The sequence below is a fragment of the Triticum aestivum genome, chromosome 5D (genome assembly GCF_018294505.1).
Source record: "Triticum aestivum cultivar Chinese Spring chromosome 5D, IWGSC CS RefSeq v2.1, whole genome shotgun sequence".
Lineage (NCBI taxonomy): Eukaryota > Viridiplantae > Streptophyta > Magnoliopsida > Poales > Poaceae > Triticum > Triticum aestivum.
Window position 1 is genome coordinate 46977460 of NC_057808.1, and position 13405 is coordinate 46990864.

General features: G+C 45.9%; 1 protein-coding gene across 1 annotated transcript; it reads right to left on the minus strand.

Moving 5' to 3' along the window:
* Positions 1–2061: 2061 nt before the first annotated feature.
* Positions 2062–3893, minus strand: LOC123120218 (uncharacterized). Its single transcript, XM_044540210.1, has 2 exons — positions 3855–3893; positions 2062–3468 (listed from the first exon to the last, which is right to left on the minus strand). The coding sequence occupies exons 1-2, from the start codon at positions 3891–3893 to the stop codon at positions 2062–2064; spliced, it is 1446 nt and encodes a 481-aa protein (XP_044396145.1).
* Positions 3894–13405: the final 9512 nt, after the last annotated feature.

A 13405-nucleotide genomic window follows, 5' to 3' on the forward strand; every position in this document is an offset into this window, starting at 1 on the left:
CGGAACCCGAGACCTGTACGCACTTGTTTGTGCATTGCCGATACACGCAGCAGCTTTGGGGTTTGCTCAAGCGCAGGTTTGGGGCTCACTTCATCACGCCAGAGGACAGTTTTAGCGGCATAGAGGAGTGGTGGCTCCAGGCCAGAGCCGGCGTTCCTAAACCGATGCGTCGCAACTTCGACACTTTTACTATTCTCATGCACTGGAGGCTGTGGAAGGAGAAGAACTCCAGGATTTTTGACCAGATGGCAAGCAGCGCCGACAGGGTGCTGGATTTGGTCTATGAAGATATTGCGGTTTGACGTGCGGCCGGTTGTATTGTTGAGCTCGGAGCCTAATCTGAGAACTTTGGATGTACCTCTGTGTTTCCTTTTGTATAGCTGTATTTGGCTGCTTTAGACGGTTTTCAGCTCTAGTACGCCTAGACTGCTAACCAGATTGTACCTCTCTTCTTTCTATCTAATAAAGTTCGGCCATCGGCCCTTCGAGAAGACGGGCCTCCAACCCAACAAAAGGCCAAAAGCAGTCCATGTTGAATAGACTATAGCCACACCATCGGGAGCAGCACGAAAAGTAGCGACGCTTCAAGAACAGCCGGCAGTTGTAGCTTCTGCAACGTGATGACAAGCCGGCAGGAGCGAGACAAGGCAACAAGGAAGATCGCGCTAGATCCCAAACAAATCAGCTGTGAAGGCCGAAAACAAACAACACGAACTCGACGAGGATTGAGGTCTCGGCGCGCTCCAAATGAAATTCGATGACCGCGTCCTGCTGTGGAGAGCGGCGACCCGTTGATAAAGGATGGCGCCGTGGCCTTAGCGATGAAGCTCTAGATCAGCGCGTCCCGGAGCAAGCAGTGGAAGATGTGGAGCCGCCCCCGGGAGTTGATTTTGCTCCTCCCGGGGGGGAGGGCAGCGGAAAACATATGACACGCAAGTGCAACGTGCGGAAAAGATTAGAGAGAGGGAGAGACATACCCTAACCCTAATTTTTGGCTCTGTATACCATGTTATGAATAGCACTTGTATATTCTAGCCCCATGGGGACAATATACATGGTACATGAGGGCTAGTACTAGACTGGGATAAGGAATCTACAATTAGAGTCCTATACTACTACTACTACACCCTTAACACCAAGATAGTCTTCTCTGCAGTGTTTTCAGCAATGGTTATATTTTGGTTGCTTTTTTACTTATTTTCCCATTGGACCGCTCTGGTCTAAGATGTTTGTCTAGAACTTGCTTTTTAACTTATTTCCATCTGGATCACGTCCTCGGCTCCTCGGTAGCCTTCATATATCCATGGCTCTTTTTTTTTTGTTCTTTGCTCTGCTCTGACAAAGAAGGGAGGAGGGAGACAAAAGGGAATGAGAGGGGAACAAGAGGATTGGAGGAAACTGATCTCGGAGGTAATGAACTCAATCATCTGTGCAATGATATCTAACATATCGATGCCCACGCAAGAACAGGCACTGCAAACCTCATGTCTAGTTTGGTGGCTCGGATTCTTTACTTAGCTCCCTAATTGCCTTGCATCTTTGTTAAATAGATTTTCATTTCTTGTGCAACTCCAAAATGTCGACTATTAGTACAAGTTTTGCTACTAAAATATGAAAACATGATTATAATTTAGATTGGTCCTGGTTCCTGAAAAATAACTATTGAAGATTGTAGCTGATGGGAGTCGACCTCTGGCTACTAAACTTCTTCACATTGGAGATGAACGTGAGAGGTTAGGCACGGGAGATACATCAAGGTCAGATGTCATTATGAAATAATAAGAAGAGGAGATTAACGTCCAGATATTTTGCTTTTTTGTGAAAATTTCTAGACTATTTCTCTATTTTTTTCAGACCCCTTGGTGGGAAGTTCATCTCCTTTTATTATTAAATAGATAGTCATCTTTCTTTCAGCCTCATACGTAGTATATGTTTGGAATATTAGCAGCAACGATCTATTCATCAACACGATCTATGACACGGGTCACAAAATAGTTTCCAGTCACAAACTCATCCATTTGTATGTTTTCACATTATGATGAACAAATCACAAAATCATGTCTAAACACAAAACAACTCAAGCAAAACTGAAGCATAAAGGGAAATTGGCAGTCTTGATTGCATACCTGGGGTAGGGATCCGGCTTGATCCAAGCCATGGTGGAAGCACACATGGTACAAGAGAAAGGTACAGGTACTCCTCTTCAAGCGGAGAGGCCCCTGTCACCTTGCCGTTGTGCATGTCCACCACCACGACGTGCTCGCCGACCTTGAGGTAGATGGCATTGGCGTTGAGCGGGTCAAGCACCGCGATCTGTGGCGCCGCCTGCGTTGAGTTCTCCTGCCATGGGTAGCCTCCATCCGCCAAGACCTGCCTGAGGGCCACCTGGTGCTCCAGTGTCCAGCCGCTGCCCTCGTCGCCGTCGAGCGCAAAGGAACTGAGCAGGAACGGGTCGTGAGGAGAGACCTCGGCGTAGCGCAGTCGCCCCTCGCTTACGCCGATGCGCCGGTGCTTGGCCACCTCCTCCTTGAACATCACCTTGTCCTCGAGCTCCCTAAAATCTCCGTCATTTGTACTTGCGCGCGCAGGGAGCACGCTGCCGCTGGGCAGCTCCACGAAGCGGGTCTCCGGCCAGTCGCCGAACGGGTCAACGGACATGGCGCCAAAGGTGAGGTCGACCCACCACAGGCGGCCGCCGAAGGCAACCGTCTCCTGGTTCACCTCCATCTGGCGCCGGAGCAGCGGTCCGCGCGGTACGCCCATCACCGTCCTCCACTCCCCTTCATCCGAGAGAAACCGCTCGAAGGCGGCGCCATCGAAGATGAGCTCGGCGACGGCGAACCTGTCAGGCGGCCCGTTCCCGAGCCCGGCATCCGCCTGCGTGAGGAGACCCATGTGGTGGAAGACGAGGGTCCTCCTGGAGCCGCCGATGTCGGGCAGGCGGAGCATCTGGCCGGTGAGGGGGTTGCAGACGAAGCGGTGAATTTCGGGGTCCCCCGTCAGATCCCAGGTGGTGCAGGGGCCCTCGGCTCGGTGGTCGTGGTAGCTGAGGAGGAGGTGGCCGTCGCCGCTGGCGGCGTCGACGGTGCCGAAGAGGAGCTGGACGACGTTGCCGCCGAGGTGATGGAGGACGTTGCTGCTGCCCGCGCTGGGGCGTTGGCTGGGGTCGATGAGATGCGCCGGGGCGGAGACGCGGGAGACGGCCGGGGGCTCGACGGGGCGGAAGCACGCGCCCGGGGCCGACGACGACCTGTCGACCCTTGTCGTGCGGTCGATGACGGCCCATGGCGGGTGCGAGGAGGCGCCCGGAGAGGGAGCGGACTGAGACGGCGGCGGAGGAGATGCCGATGAGGCGCCGGAGCGACATGGCGGTGGCGTCGGCACAGAGCTCGGTGTGGTCCGTCCGTCGTCGGACTGGTGGATGTTTGTGTACTGTAGCAGTCTCCTCCTTTGACGGTTGGTATGTGGCTACTGTGGACGGCAGCAGGTCTGCCTGACAAAGGCCAAAAGCAAAAGGTTTGCGTGCTCAACTGCTCACAGACTACAAGCAAATTTGATGTTTAAAGAAAAAGAAAATCCTCCCTAGTTTTGAATTTGAAAACACAGACTACAAACAAACAACTAGTGCAAGCTTAGAAAATACAGACTACAAACGAACTCCTAAAATCAAACTCTCCATGTCATACTGGGTCTATTTATTTGTGTGCTCTCCCGGATTCTCAAATCTTGCTCTCCAAACTATTCCCTCCGTTTTAAAATAGATGACTCAACTTTGTATTACTTAATACAAAGTTGAGTCATCTATTTTGGAACGGAGGGATTATATGGTAAATACCTAGGCTATGTTTGGTAACCCTCCACTCCTCTACCACGGAGCGGAGCGCGCGGAGCATCGTTTTAGCCGCTCCATAAATTACAACTAGATGTCACTCCGCTTCGGAACGGAGTTGCAGAGCCGGAGGGAGTCCGAACAGGCTCCTAGTGTGTTCCCGCGAAAATTTATAGCATTAAATTTATCAAGAATAAAGTTAGATATGTATTGTATTAAAAAATAGTAGTTGCGCATTATAGTCTCCTGGCCTTCTCACTTCCGTGAAATGATTTGTTGCTAAAAATAAAAAATAAAAAGTATTGATGATGCCAAGAGTTTACATGTTCCACAAAAATAGTTAGTCGGTTACAACTATTTAAGAATAGATGACATTTGTTTAGCTACCAAACATATCTCTCTCCTTGAAGAAAACATAATCAAAACATCAACGATAAATCCTACTCAAATGTCGTTGTCGATTTTTTTCCTGCTCCCACTCTCAAATACAGTTGTTAGAGGAAAAAAATATCAATCACAGTCGCTAGAGGATTACCTGACACAAGGTCGGGATGTGTTTCGTTGGGACCTCACTACATTTGGGTCATTCATAGTCGACTCTTTGTACCGTGCGCTCATGCATTCAGAGGTCCCGATGAATAAGAATAAGAAAATTTAGAAGTCAAAGATTCCACTAAAAATTAATGTTTTCATGTGGTATCTTCAAAGGGGAGTTTTGCTAATCAAAGACAACTCCCCACGTCGCAACTGATTAAGAAGTAAGAAGTGTAGCTTTTGTACTCATGACGAGACAATCAAACGCCTGGTTTTCCTATGCACGTTCTACATCGTTAGTCATCCAAATAGCGTCAAATCTGTACCTGCCCACAAGTCTTGCCAATATTCTTGGTCATTGGTTGGACGGTATATATCTCAAATAGGTTTAAAACACTAATAAGCGTGGGTGTGTATGCCCTTCTATGATCGCTTTGGCTTTGTAGAAATGTTTTGGTTTTTAATGACATAAATTGTTCTCCTTTGTAGGTTATTTTTCATTTTACGCACCACTACATACGTGGTCTACGCTAACGAGCAGAGTACCTGTTGGGGAACGTAGTAATTCAAAAAAAATCCTACGATCACCCAAGATCTATCTAGGAGATACATAGCAACGAGACGGGAGAGTGTGGCCACGTACCCTCGTAGACCCAAAGTGGAAGCATTATGTCAACGTGGTTGATGTAGTCGAACGTCTTCATGATCCAACCGATCCAAGTACCGAACGTACGGCACCTCCGTGTTCAGCACACGTTCAGCAAGATGATGTCCCTCGAGCTCTTGATCCAGTAGAGGGTCGAGGGAGAGTTCCGTCAGCACGACGGCGTGGCGACGGTGTTGGTGATGTGATCTGCGCAGAGCTTCGCCTAAGCACTACGACGCTATGACCGGAGGAGTAAACCGTGGAGTGGAGCACCGCACACGGCTAAGACAAATCTTGGTGTGCCTTTGGGGTGCCCCCCGCCCCCGTATATAAAGAGGGGAGGAGGAGGCCGGCGGCCTAGGAGGGGTGCGCCAAGGGGGGAGTCCTACTTGGACTCCTAGTCCAAGTAGGATTCCCCCCCCCCCCACCTTTTCCTTCCAATGGAGGGGGAAAGAGGGAAGGAGAGGAGAGGAGGAGGGAAAGGGGGGCCGCGCCCCCTCCCCTTCCTATTAGGACTCCCCTTGGGGGGGGGGGGGCTCCCCCTTGTGGGCTGTCGCTTCTTCTCTCCCATGGCCCATGAGGCCCATGATTTCCCCCGGGGGATTCCGGTAACCCCTCGGAACTCCGATAAAATACCCGAATCACTCGGAACCATTCCGATGTCCGAATATAACCTTCCAATATATGAATCTTTACCTCTCGACCATTTCGAGACTCCTCGTCATGTCCGTGATCTCATCCGGGACTCCGAACAAACTTCGGTCACCAAAACACATAACTCATAATACAAATCGTCATCGAATGTTAAGCGTGCGGACCCTACGGGTTCGAGAACTATGTAGACATGACCGAGACACGTCTCAGGTCAATAACCAATAGCGGAATCTGGATGCTCATATTGGCTCCTACACATTCTACGAAGATCTTTATCGGTCAAACCGCATAACCACATACGTTACTCCCTTTGTCATCGATATGTTACTTGCCAGAGATTCGATCGTCGATATCGTCATACCTAGTTCAATCTCGTTACCGGCAATTCTCTTTACTCGTTCTGTAATGCATCATTCCGCAACTAACTCATTATTCACATTGCTTGCAAGGCTTATCATGATGTGCATTACCGAGAGGGCCCAGAGATACCTCTCCTATACTCGGAGTGACAAATCCTAATCTCGATCTATGCCAACCCAAGAAACACCTTCGGAGACACCTGTAGAGCATCTTTATAATCACCCAATTACGTTGTGATGTTTGATAGCATACAAGGTGTTCCTCCGGTACGGGAGTTGCATAATCTCATAGTCAAAGGAATATATATAAGTCATGAAGAAAGCAATAGCAATAAAACTTAATGATCATTATGCTAAGCTAACGGATGGGTCTTGTCCATCACATCATTCTCCTAATGATGTGATCTCGTTCGTCAAATGACAACACATGTCTATGGTTTGGAAACTTAACCATCTTTGATTAAGAAGCTAGCCTAGTAGAGGCTTACTAGGGACACGGTGTTTGGTCTATGTATCCACACATGTATCAAGTTTCCGGTTAATACAATTCTAGCATAGATAATAAACATTTATCCTGGTATAAGGAAATATAAAATAACAACTTTATTATTGCCTCTAGGGCATATTTCCTTCAGTCTCCCACTTGCACTAGAGTCAATAATCTAGTTCACATCGCCATGTGATTTAACACCAATAGTTCACGTCACCATGTGATTAACACCCATAGTTCACATCACCATGTGACCAACACCCAAAGGGTTTACTAGAGTCAATAATCTGGTTCACATCGCCATGTGATTAACACCCAAAGAGTACTAAGGTGAGATCATGTTTTGCTTGTGAGAGAACTTTAGTCAATGGATCTGCCATATTCAGATCCGTATGTATTTTGCAAATTTCTATGCCTACAATGCTCTGCATGGAGCTACTCTAGCTAATTGCTCCCACTTTTAATATGTATCCAGATTGAGGCTCAGAGTCATCTGGATCAGTGTCAAAACTTGCATCGACGTAACCCTTTACGACGAACTCTTTGTTACCTCCATAACCGAGAAACATATCCTTATTCCACTAAGGATAATTTTGACCGCTGTCCAGTGATCCACTCCCGGATCACTATTGTACCCTCTTGCCAAACTCATGGTGAGGTACACAATAGGTCTGGTACACATCATAGCATACTTCATAGAACCTATGACTGAGGCATAGGGAATGACTTTCATTCTCTTTTTATTTTCTACTGTGGTCGGGTTTTGAGTCTTACTCAACTTCACACCTTGCAACACAGGCAAGAACTCCTTCTTTGATTGTTCCATTTTGAACTACTTCAAAATCTTGTCAAGGCATGTACTCATTGAAAAATCTTATCAAGCGTCTTGATCTATCTCTATAGATCTTGATGCTCAATATGTAAGTAGCTTCACCGAGGTCTTTCTTTGAAAAACTCCTTTTAAACACTCCATTATGCTTTCCAGAAAATTCTACATCATTTCCGATCAACAATATGCCATTCACATATACTTATAAGAAAGGCTGTAGTGCTCCCACTCAATTTCTTGTAAATACAGGCTTCACCGCAAGTCTGTATAAAACTATATGCTTTGATCAACTCATCAAAGCGTATATTCCAACTCCGAGATGCTTGCACCAGTCCATAGATGGATCGCTGGAGCTTGCACATTTTGTTAGCACCTTTAGGATTGACAATACCTTCTGGTTGCATCATATACAACTCTTCTTTAAGAAATCCAATAAGGAGTGCAGTTTTGACATCCATTTGCCAGATTTCATAAAATGTGGCAATTGCTAACATGATTCGGACAGACTTAAGCATCGCTACGAGTGAGAAAATCTTATCGTAGTCAACACCTTGAACTGGTCGAAAACCTTTTGCGACAAGTCGAGCTTTGTAGATAGTAACACTACCATCAGCGTCGGTCTTCTTCTTGAAGATCCATTTATTCTCTATGGCTTGCCGATCATTGGGCAAGTCAACCATAGTCCACACTTTGTTCTTATACATGCATACTATCTCAGATTTCATGGCCTCAAGCCATTTATCGGAATCTGGGCTCATCATCGCTTCCTCATAGTTCGTAGGTTCGTCATGGTCTAGTAACATGACTTCTAGAATAGGATTACCATACCACTCTGGTGCGGAACATGCTCTGGTTGACCTACAAGGTTAGGTAGTAACTTGGTATGAAGTTTCATGATCATTATCGTTAGCTTCCTCTCTAGTTGGTGTAGGTATCACTGTAACTGATTTCTGTGATGAACTACTTTCCGATTCGAGAGAAGATACAATTACCTCATGAAGTTCTACTTTCCTCCCACTCACTTCTTTCGAGAGAAACTCCTTCTCTAGAAAGGATCCATTCTTACTAACAAAATCTTGCCTTCGGATCTGTGATAGAAGGTGTACCCAACAGTTTCTTTTGGGTATCCTATGAAGACGCACTTCTCCGATTTGGGTTCGAGCTTATCAGGTTGAAGTTTTTTCACCTAAGCATCGCAACTCCAAATTTTAAGAAACGACAGCTTAGGTTTCTTGCCAAACCATAGTTCACACAGTGTCGTCTCAACGGATTTAGATGGTGCCCTATTTAACGTGAATGCAGTTGTCTCTAATGCATAACCCCAAAACAATAGTGGTAAATCGGTATGAGACATCATAGATCGCACCATATCTAATATAGTACGGTTACGACATTCGGACACACCATTATGCTGTGGTGTTCCAGGTGGCGTGAGTTGTGAAACTATTCCACATTGTTTTAAATGAAGGCCAAACTCGTAACTCAAATATTCGCCTCTGCGATCAGATCCTAAAAACTTTATTTTCTTGTTACGACGATTCTCCACTTCACTCTGAAATTCTTTGAACATTTCAAACGTTTCAGACTTGTGTTTCATTAAGTAGATATACTCATATCTTCTCAATGAAGGAAATATGCCCTAGAGGCAATAATAAAGTTGTTATTTATATTTCCTTATATCATGATAAATGTTTATTATTCATGCTAGAATTGTATTAACCGGAAACTTAGTACATGTGTGAATACATAGACAAACAGAGTGTCACTAGTATGCCTCTACTTGACTAGCTCGTTGAATCAAAGATGGTTAAGTTTCCTAGCCATATACATGAGTTTTCATTTGATTAACGGGATCACATCATTAGAGAATGATGTGATTGACTTGACCCATTCCGTTAGCTTAGCACTTGATCGTTTAGTATGTTGCTATTACTACCAAAAAAATACACTTCCGTGATGATACGTGTTTGTCACAGAAGGTCACGTTTTCTGTCATGCATGTACATCCATGACAAATTTATGACAGAATCAAGATAGTCATACCTGTGCTGTCATAGAAGTGTTCCATGACATTACCAGAATTATCATCACGGAAGTGTCCACTTCCATGACGATAAATCGCGCGTCACAGAAGTGCTTTCGTCAAGGGTGACCGACACGTGGCATGCACCGTAACGGAACGCCGTTGAGCTATCGGGTCCGGTTTTGGATCCGATAACCCATTAACAGCCCCGACCAATGGGGATTTTCCACGTGTAAAATCATCATTGGCTGGAGGAAACACGTGTCGGCTCACCGTTGGGACAGATTGAAGGAAATATGCCCTAGAGGCAATAATAAAGTTATTTTTTATTTCCTTATATCATGATAAATGTTTATTATTCATGCTAGAATTGTATTAACGTGATACATGTGTGAATACATAGACAAACAGAGTGTCACTAGTATGCCTCTACTTGACTAGCTTGTTGATCAAAGATGGTTATGTTTCCTAGCCATAGACATGAGTTGTCATTTGATTAACGGGATCACATCATTAGGAGAATGATGTGATTGACTTGACCCATTCCGTTAGCTTAGCACTCGATCGTTTAGTATGTTGCTATTGCTTTCTTCATGACTTATACATGTTCCTATGACTATGAGATTATGCAACTCCCGTTTACCGGAGGAACACTTTGTGTGCTACCAAACGTCACAACGTAACTGGGTGATTATAAAGGTGCTCTACAGGTGTCTCCAAAGGTACTTGTTGGGTTGGCGTATTTCGAGATTAGGATTTGTCACTCCGATTGTCGGAGAGGTATCTCTGGGCCCTCTCGGTAATGCACATCACTTAAGCATTGCAAGTAATGAGTTAGTTGTGGGATGATGTATTACGGAACGAGTAAAGAGACTTGCCGGTAACGAGATTGAACTAGGTATTGAGATACCGACGATCGAATCTCAGGCAAGTAGCATACCGATGACAAAGGGAACAACGTATGTTGTTATGCCGTCTGGCCGATAAAGATCTTCGTAGAATATGTGGGAGCCAATATGAGCATCCAGGTTCCGCTATTGGTTATTGATCGGAGACATGTCTCAGTCATGTCTACATAGTTCTCGAACCCATAGGGTCCGCACGCTTAACGTTTCGATGACAGTTATATTATGTGTTTATATATTTTGATGTACCGAAGGTTGTTCGGAGTCCCGGATGTGATCACGGACATGACGAGGAGTCTCAAAATGGTCGAGACATGAAGATTGATATATTGGATGACTATATTCGGACACCGGAATGGTTCCGGGGGTTATCACATATATACCGGAGTACCGGGGGGTTACCGGAACCCCCCCGGAGGCTATTGGGCCTCATGGGCCCAATTGGTGGAAGAGGAGAGGCGGCCAAGGGGCAGCCGCGCGCCCCTCCCCCCAAGTCCGAATTGGACAAGGAGGGGGGGGGGCGCCCCCCCTTTCCTTTCCCCCTCTCTCCTTCCCTTTCCTCTCCTAGTCCAACAAGGAAGGGAGGGAGTCCTACTCCCGGTGGGAGTAGGACTCCTCCTGGCGCGCCTCCTCCTGGCCGGCCGCACCTCCCCCCTTGCTCCTTTATATACGGGGGCAGGGGGCACCCCATAGACACAACAATTGATCTCTTGATCTCTTAGCCATGTGCGGTGCCCCCTCCACCATAACCCACCTCAATAATATCATAGCGATGCTTAGGCGAAGCCCTGCGTCGGTAGAACATCATCATCGTCACCACGCCGTCGTGTTGACAGAACTCTCCCTGAAAGCTCGGCTGGATCGGAGTTCGAGGGATGTCATCGAGCTGAACGTGTGCTGAACTCGGAGGTGTCGTGCGTTCGGTACTTGATCGGTCGGATTGTGAAGACGTACGACTACATCAACCGCGTTGTGCTAACGCTTCCGCTTTTGGTCTACGAGGGTACGTGGACAACACTCTCCCCTCTCGTTGCTATGCATCACCATGATCCTGTGTGTGCGTAGGAATTTTTTTGAAATTACTACGTTCCCCAACAGTGGCATCCGAGCCTGGTTTTATGCGTTGATGTTACATGCACGAGTAGAACACAAGTGAGTTGTGGGTGATATAAGTCATACTGCTTACCAGCATGTCATACTTTGGTTCGGCGGTATTGTTGGATGACGCGGCCTGGACCGACATTACGCGTACGCTTACGCGAGACTGGTTCTACCGACGTGCTTTGCACACAGGTGGTTGGCGGGTGTCAGTTTCTCCAACTTTAGTTGAACCGAGTGTGGCTACGCCCGGTCCTTGCGAAGGTTAAAACAACACCAACTTGACAAACTATCGTTGTGGTTTTGATGCGTAGGTAAGAACGGTTCTTGCTAAGCCCGTAGCAGCCACGTAAAATTTGCAACAACAAAGTAGAGGACGTCTAACTTGTTTTTGCAGGGCATGTTGTGATGTGATATGGTCAAGACATGATGCTAAATTTTATTGTATGAGATGATCATGTTTTGTAATCAAGTTATCGGCAATTGGCAGGAGCCATATGGTTGCCGCTTTATTGTATGCAATGCAATCGCCCTGTAATGCTTTACTTTATCACTAAGCGGTAGCGATAGTCGTAGAAGCATAAGATTGGCGAGACGACAACGATGCTACGATGAAAATCAAGGTGTCGCGCCGGTGACGATGGTGATCATGACGGTGCTTCGGAGATGGAGATCACAAGCACAAGATGACGATGGCCATATCATATCACTTATATTGATTGCATGTGATGTTTATCTTTTATGCATCTTATCTTGCTTTGATTGACGGCAGCATTATAAGATGATCCCTCACTAAATTATCAAAGTATAAGTGTTCTCCCTGAGTATGCACCGTTGCGAAAGTTCTTCGTGCTGAGACACCACGTGATGATTGGGTGTGATAGGCTCTACGTTCAAATACAACGGGTGCAAAACAGTTGCACACGCGGAATACTCAGGTTAAACTTGACGAGCCTAGCATATAACAGATATTGCCTCGGAACACTGAGACCGAAAGGTCGAGCGTGAATCATATAGTAGATATGATCAACATAGTGATGTTCACCATTGAAACTACTCCATCTCACGTGATGATCGGACATGGTTTAGTTGATATGGATCACGTGATCACTTAGAAGATTAGAGGGATGTCTATCTAAGTGGGAGTTCTTAAGTAATATGATTAATTGAACTTTAATTTATCATGAACTTGGTCCTGGTAGTATTAGCACATCTATGTTGTAGATCAATAGCTCGCGTTGTTGCTTCCCTATGTTTTATATATGTTCCTAGAGAAAACTAAGTTGAAAGATGATAGTAGCAATGATGCGGACTGGGTCCGTGATCTGAGGTTTATCCTCATTGCTGCATAGAAGAATTATGTCCTTGATGCACCGCTAGATGAAAGACCTATTGCAGGAGCAGATGCAGACGTTATGAACGTTTGGCTAGCTCAATATGATGACTACTTGATAGTTTAGTGCACCATGCTTAACGGCTTAGAATCGGGACTTCAAAGACGTTTTGAACGTCATGGACCATATGAGATGTTCCAGGAGTTGAAGTTAATATTTCAAGCAAATACCCGAGTTGAGAGATATGAAGTCTCCAACAAGTTCTACAGCTAAAAGATGGAGGAGAATAGCTCAAGCAGTGAGCATGTGCTCAGATTGTCCGGGTACTACAATCGTTTGAATAAAGTGGGAGTTAATCTTCCAGATAAGATAGTGATTGACAGAATTCTCTAGTCACCATCACCAAGTTAGTAGAACTTTGTGATGAACTATAATATGCAAGGGATAACAGAAACAATTCCCAAGCTCTTCGTGATGCTGAAATCGACGAAGGTAGAAATCAAGAAAAACATCAAGTGTTGATGGTTGACGAGACCACTAGTTTCAAGAAAAGGGCAAAGGGAAGAAGGGGAACTTCAAGAAGAACGGCAAGCAAGTTGCTGCTCAAGTGAAGAAGCCCAAGTCTGGTCCTAAGCCTGAGAATAAGTGCTTCTACTTCAAAGGGACTAGTCACTGGAAGCGGAACTACCCCAAGTATTTGGTGG

Coding starts and splice junctions, on each gene's coding strand:
- LOC123120218 (XM_044540210.1), bottom strand. CDS start 3,893: ATGCTCCGCGCGCTCCGCTCCGTGGTAGAGGAGTGGAGG. Junction 3,469..3,854: donor CCGTGGTAGAGGAGTGGAGG/GTTACCAAACAT, acceptor CGTCCACAGTAG/CCACATACCAACCGTCAAAG.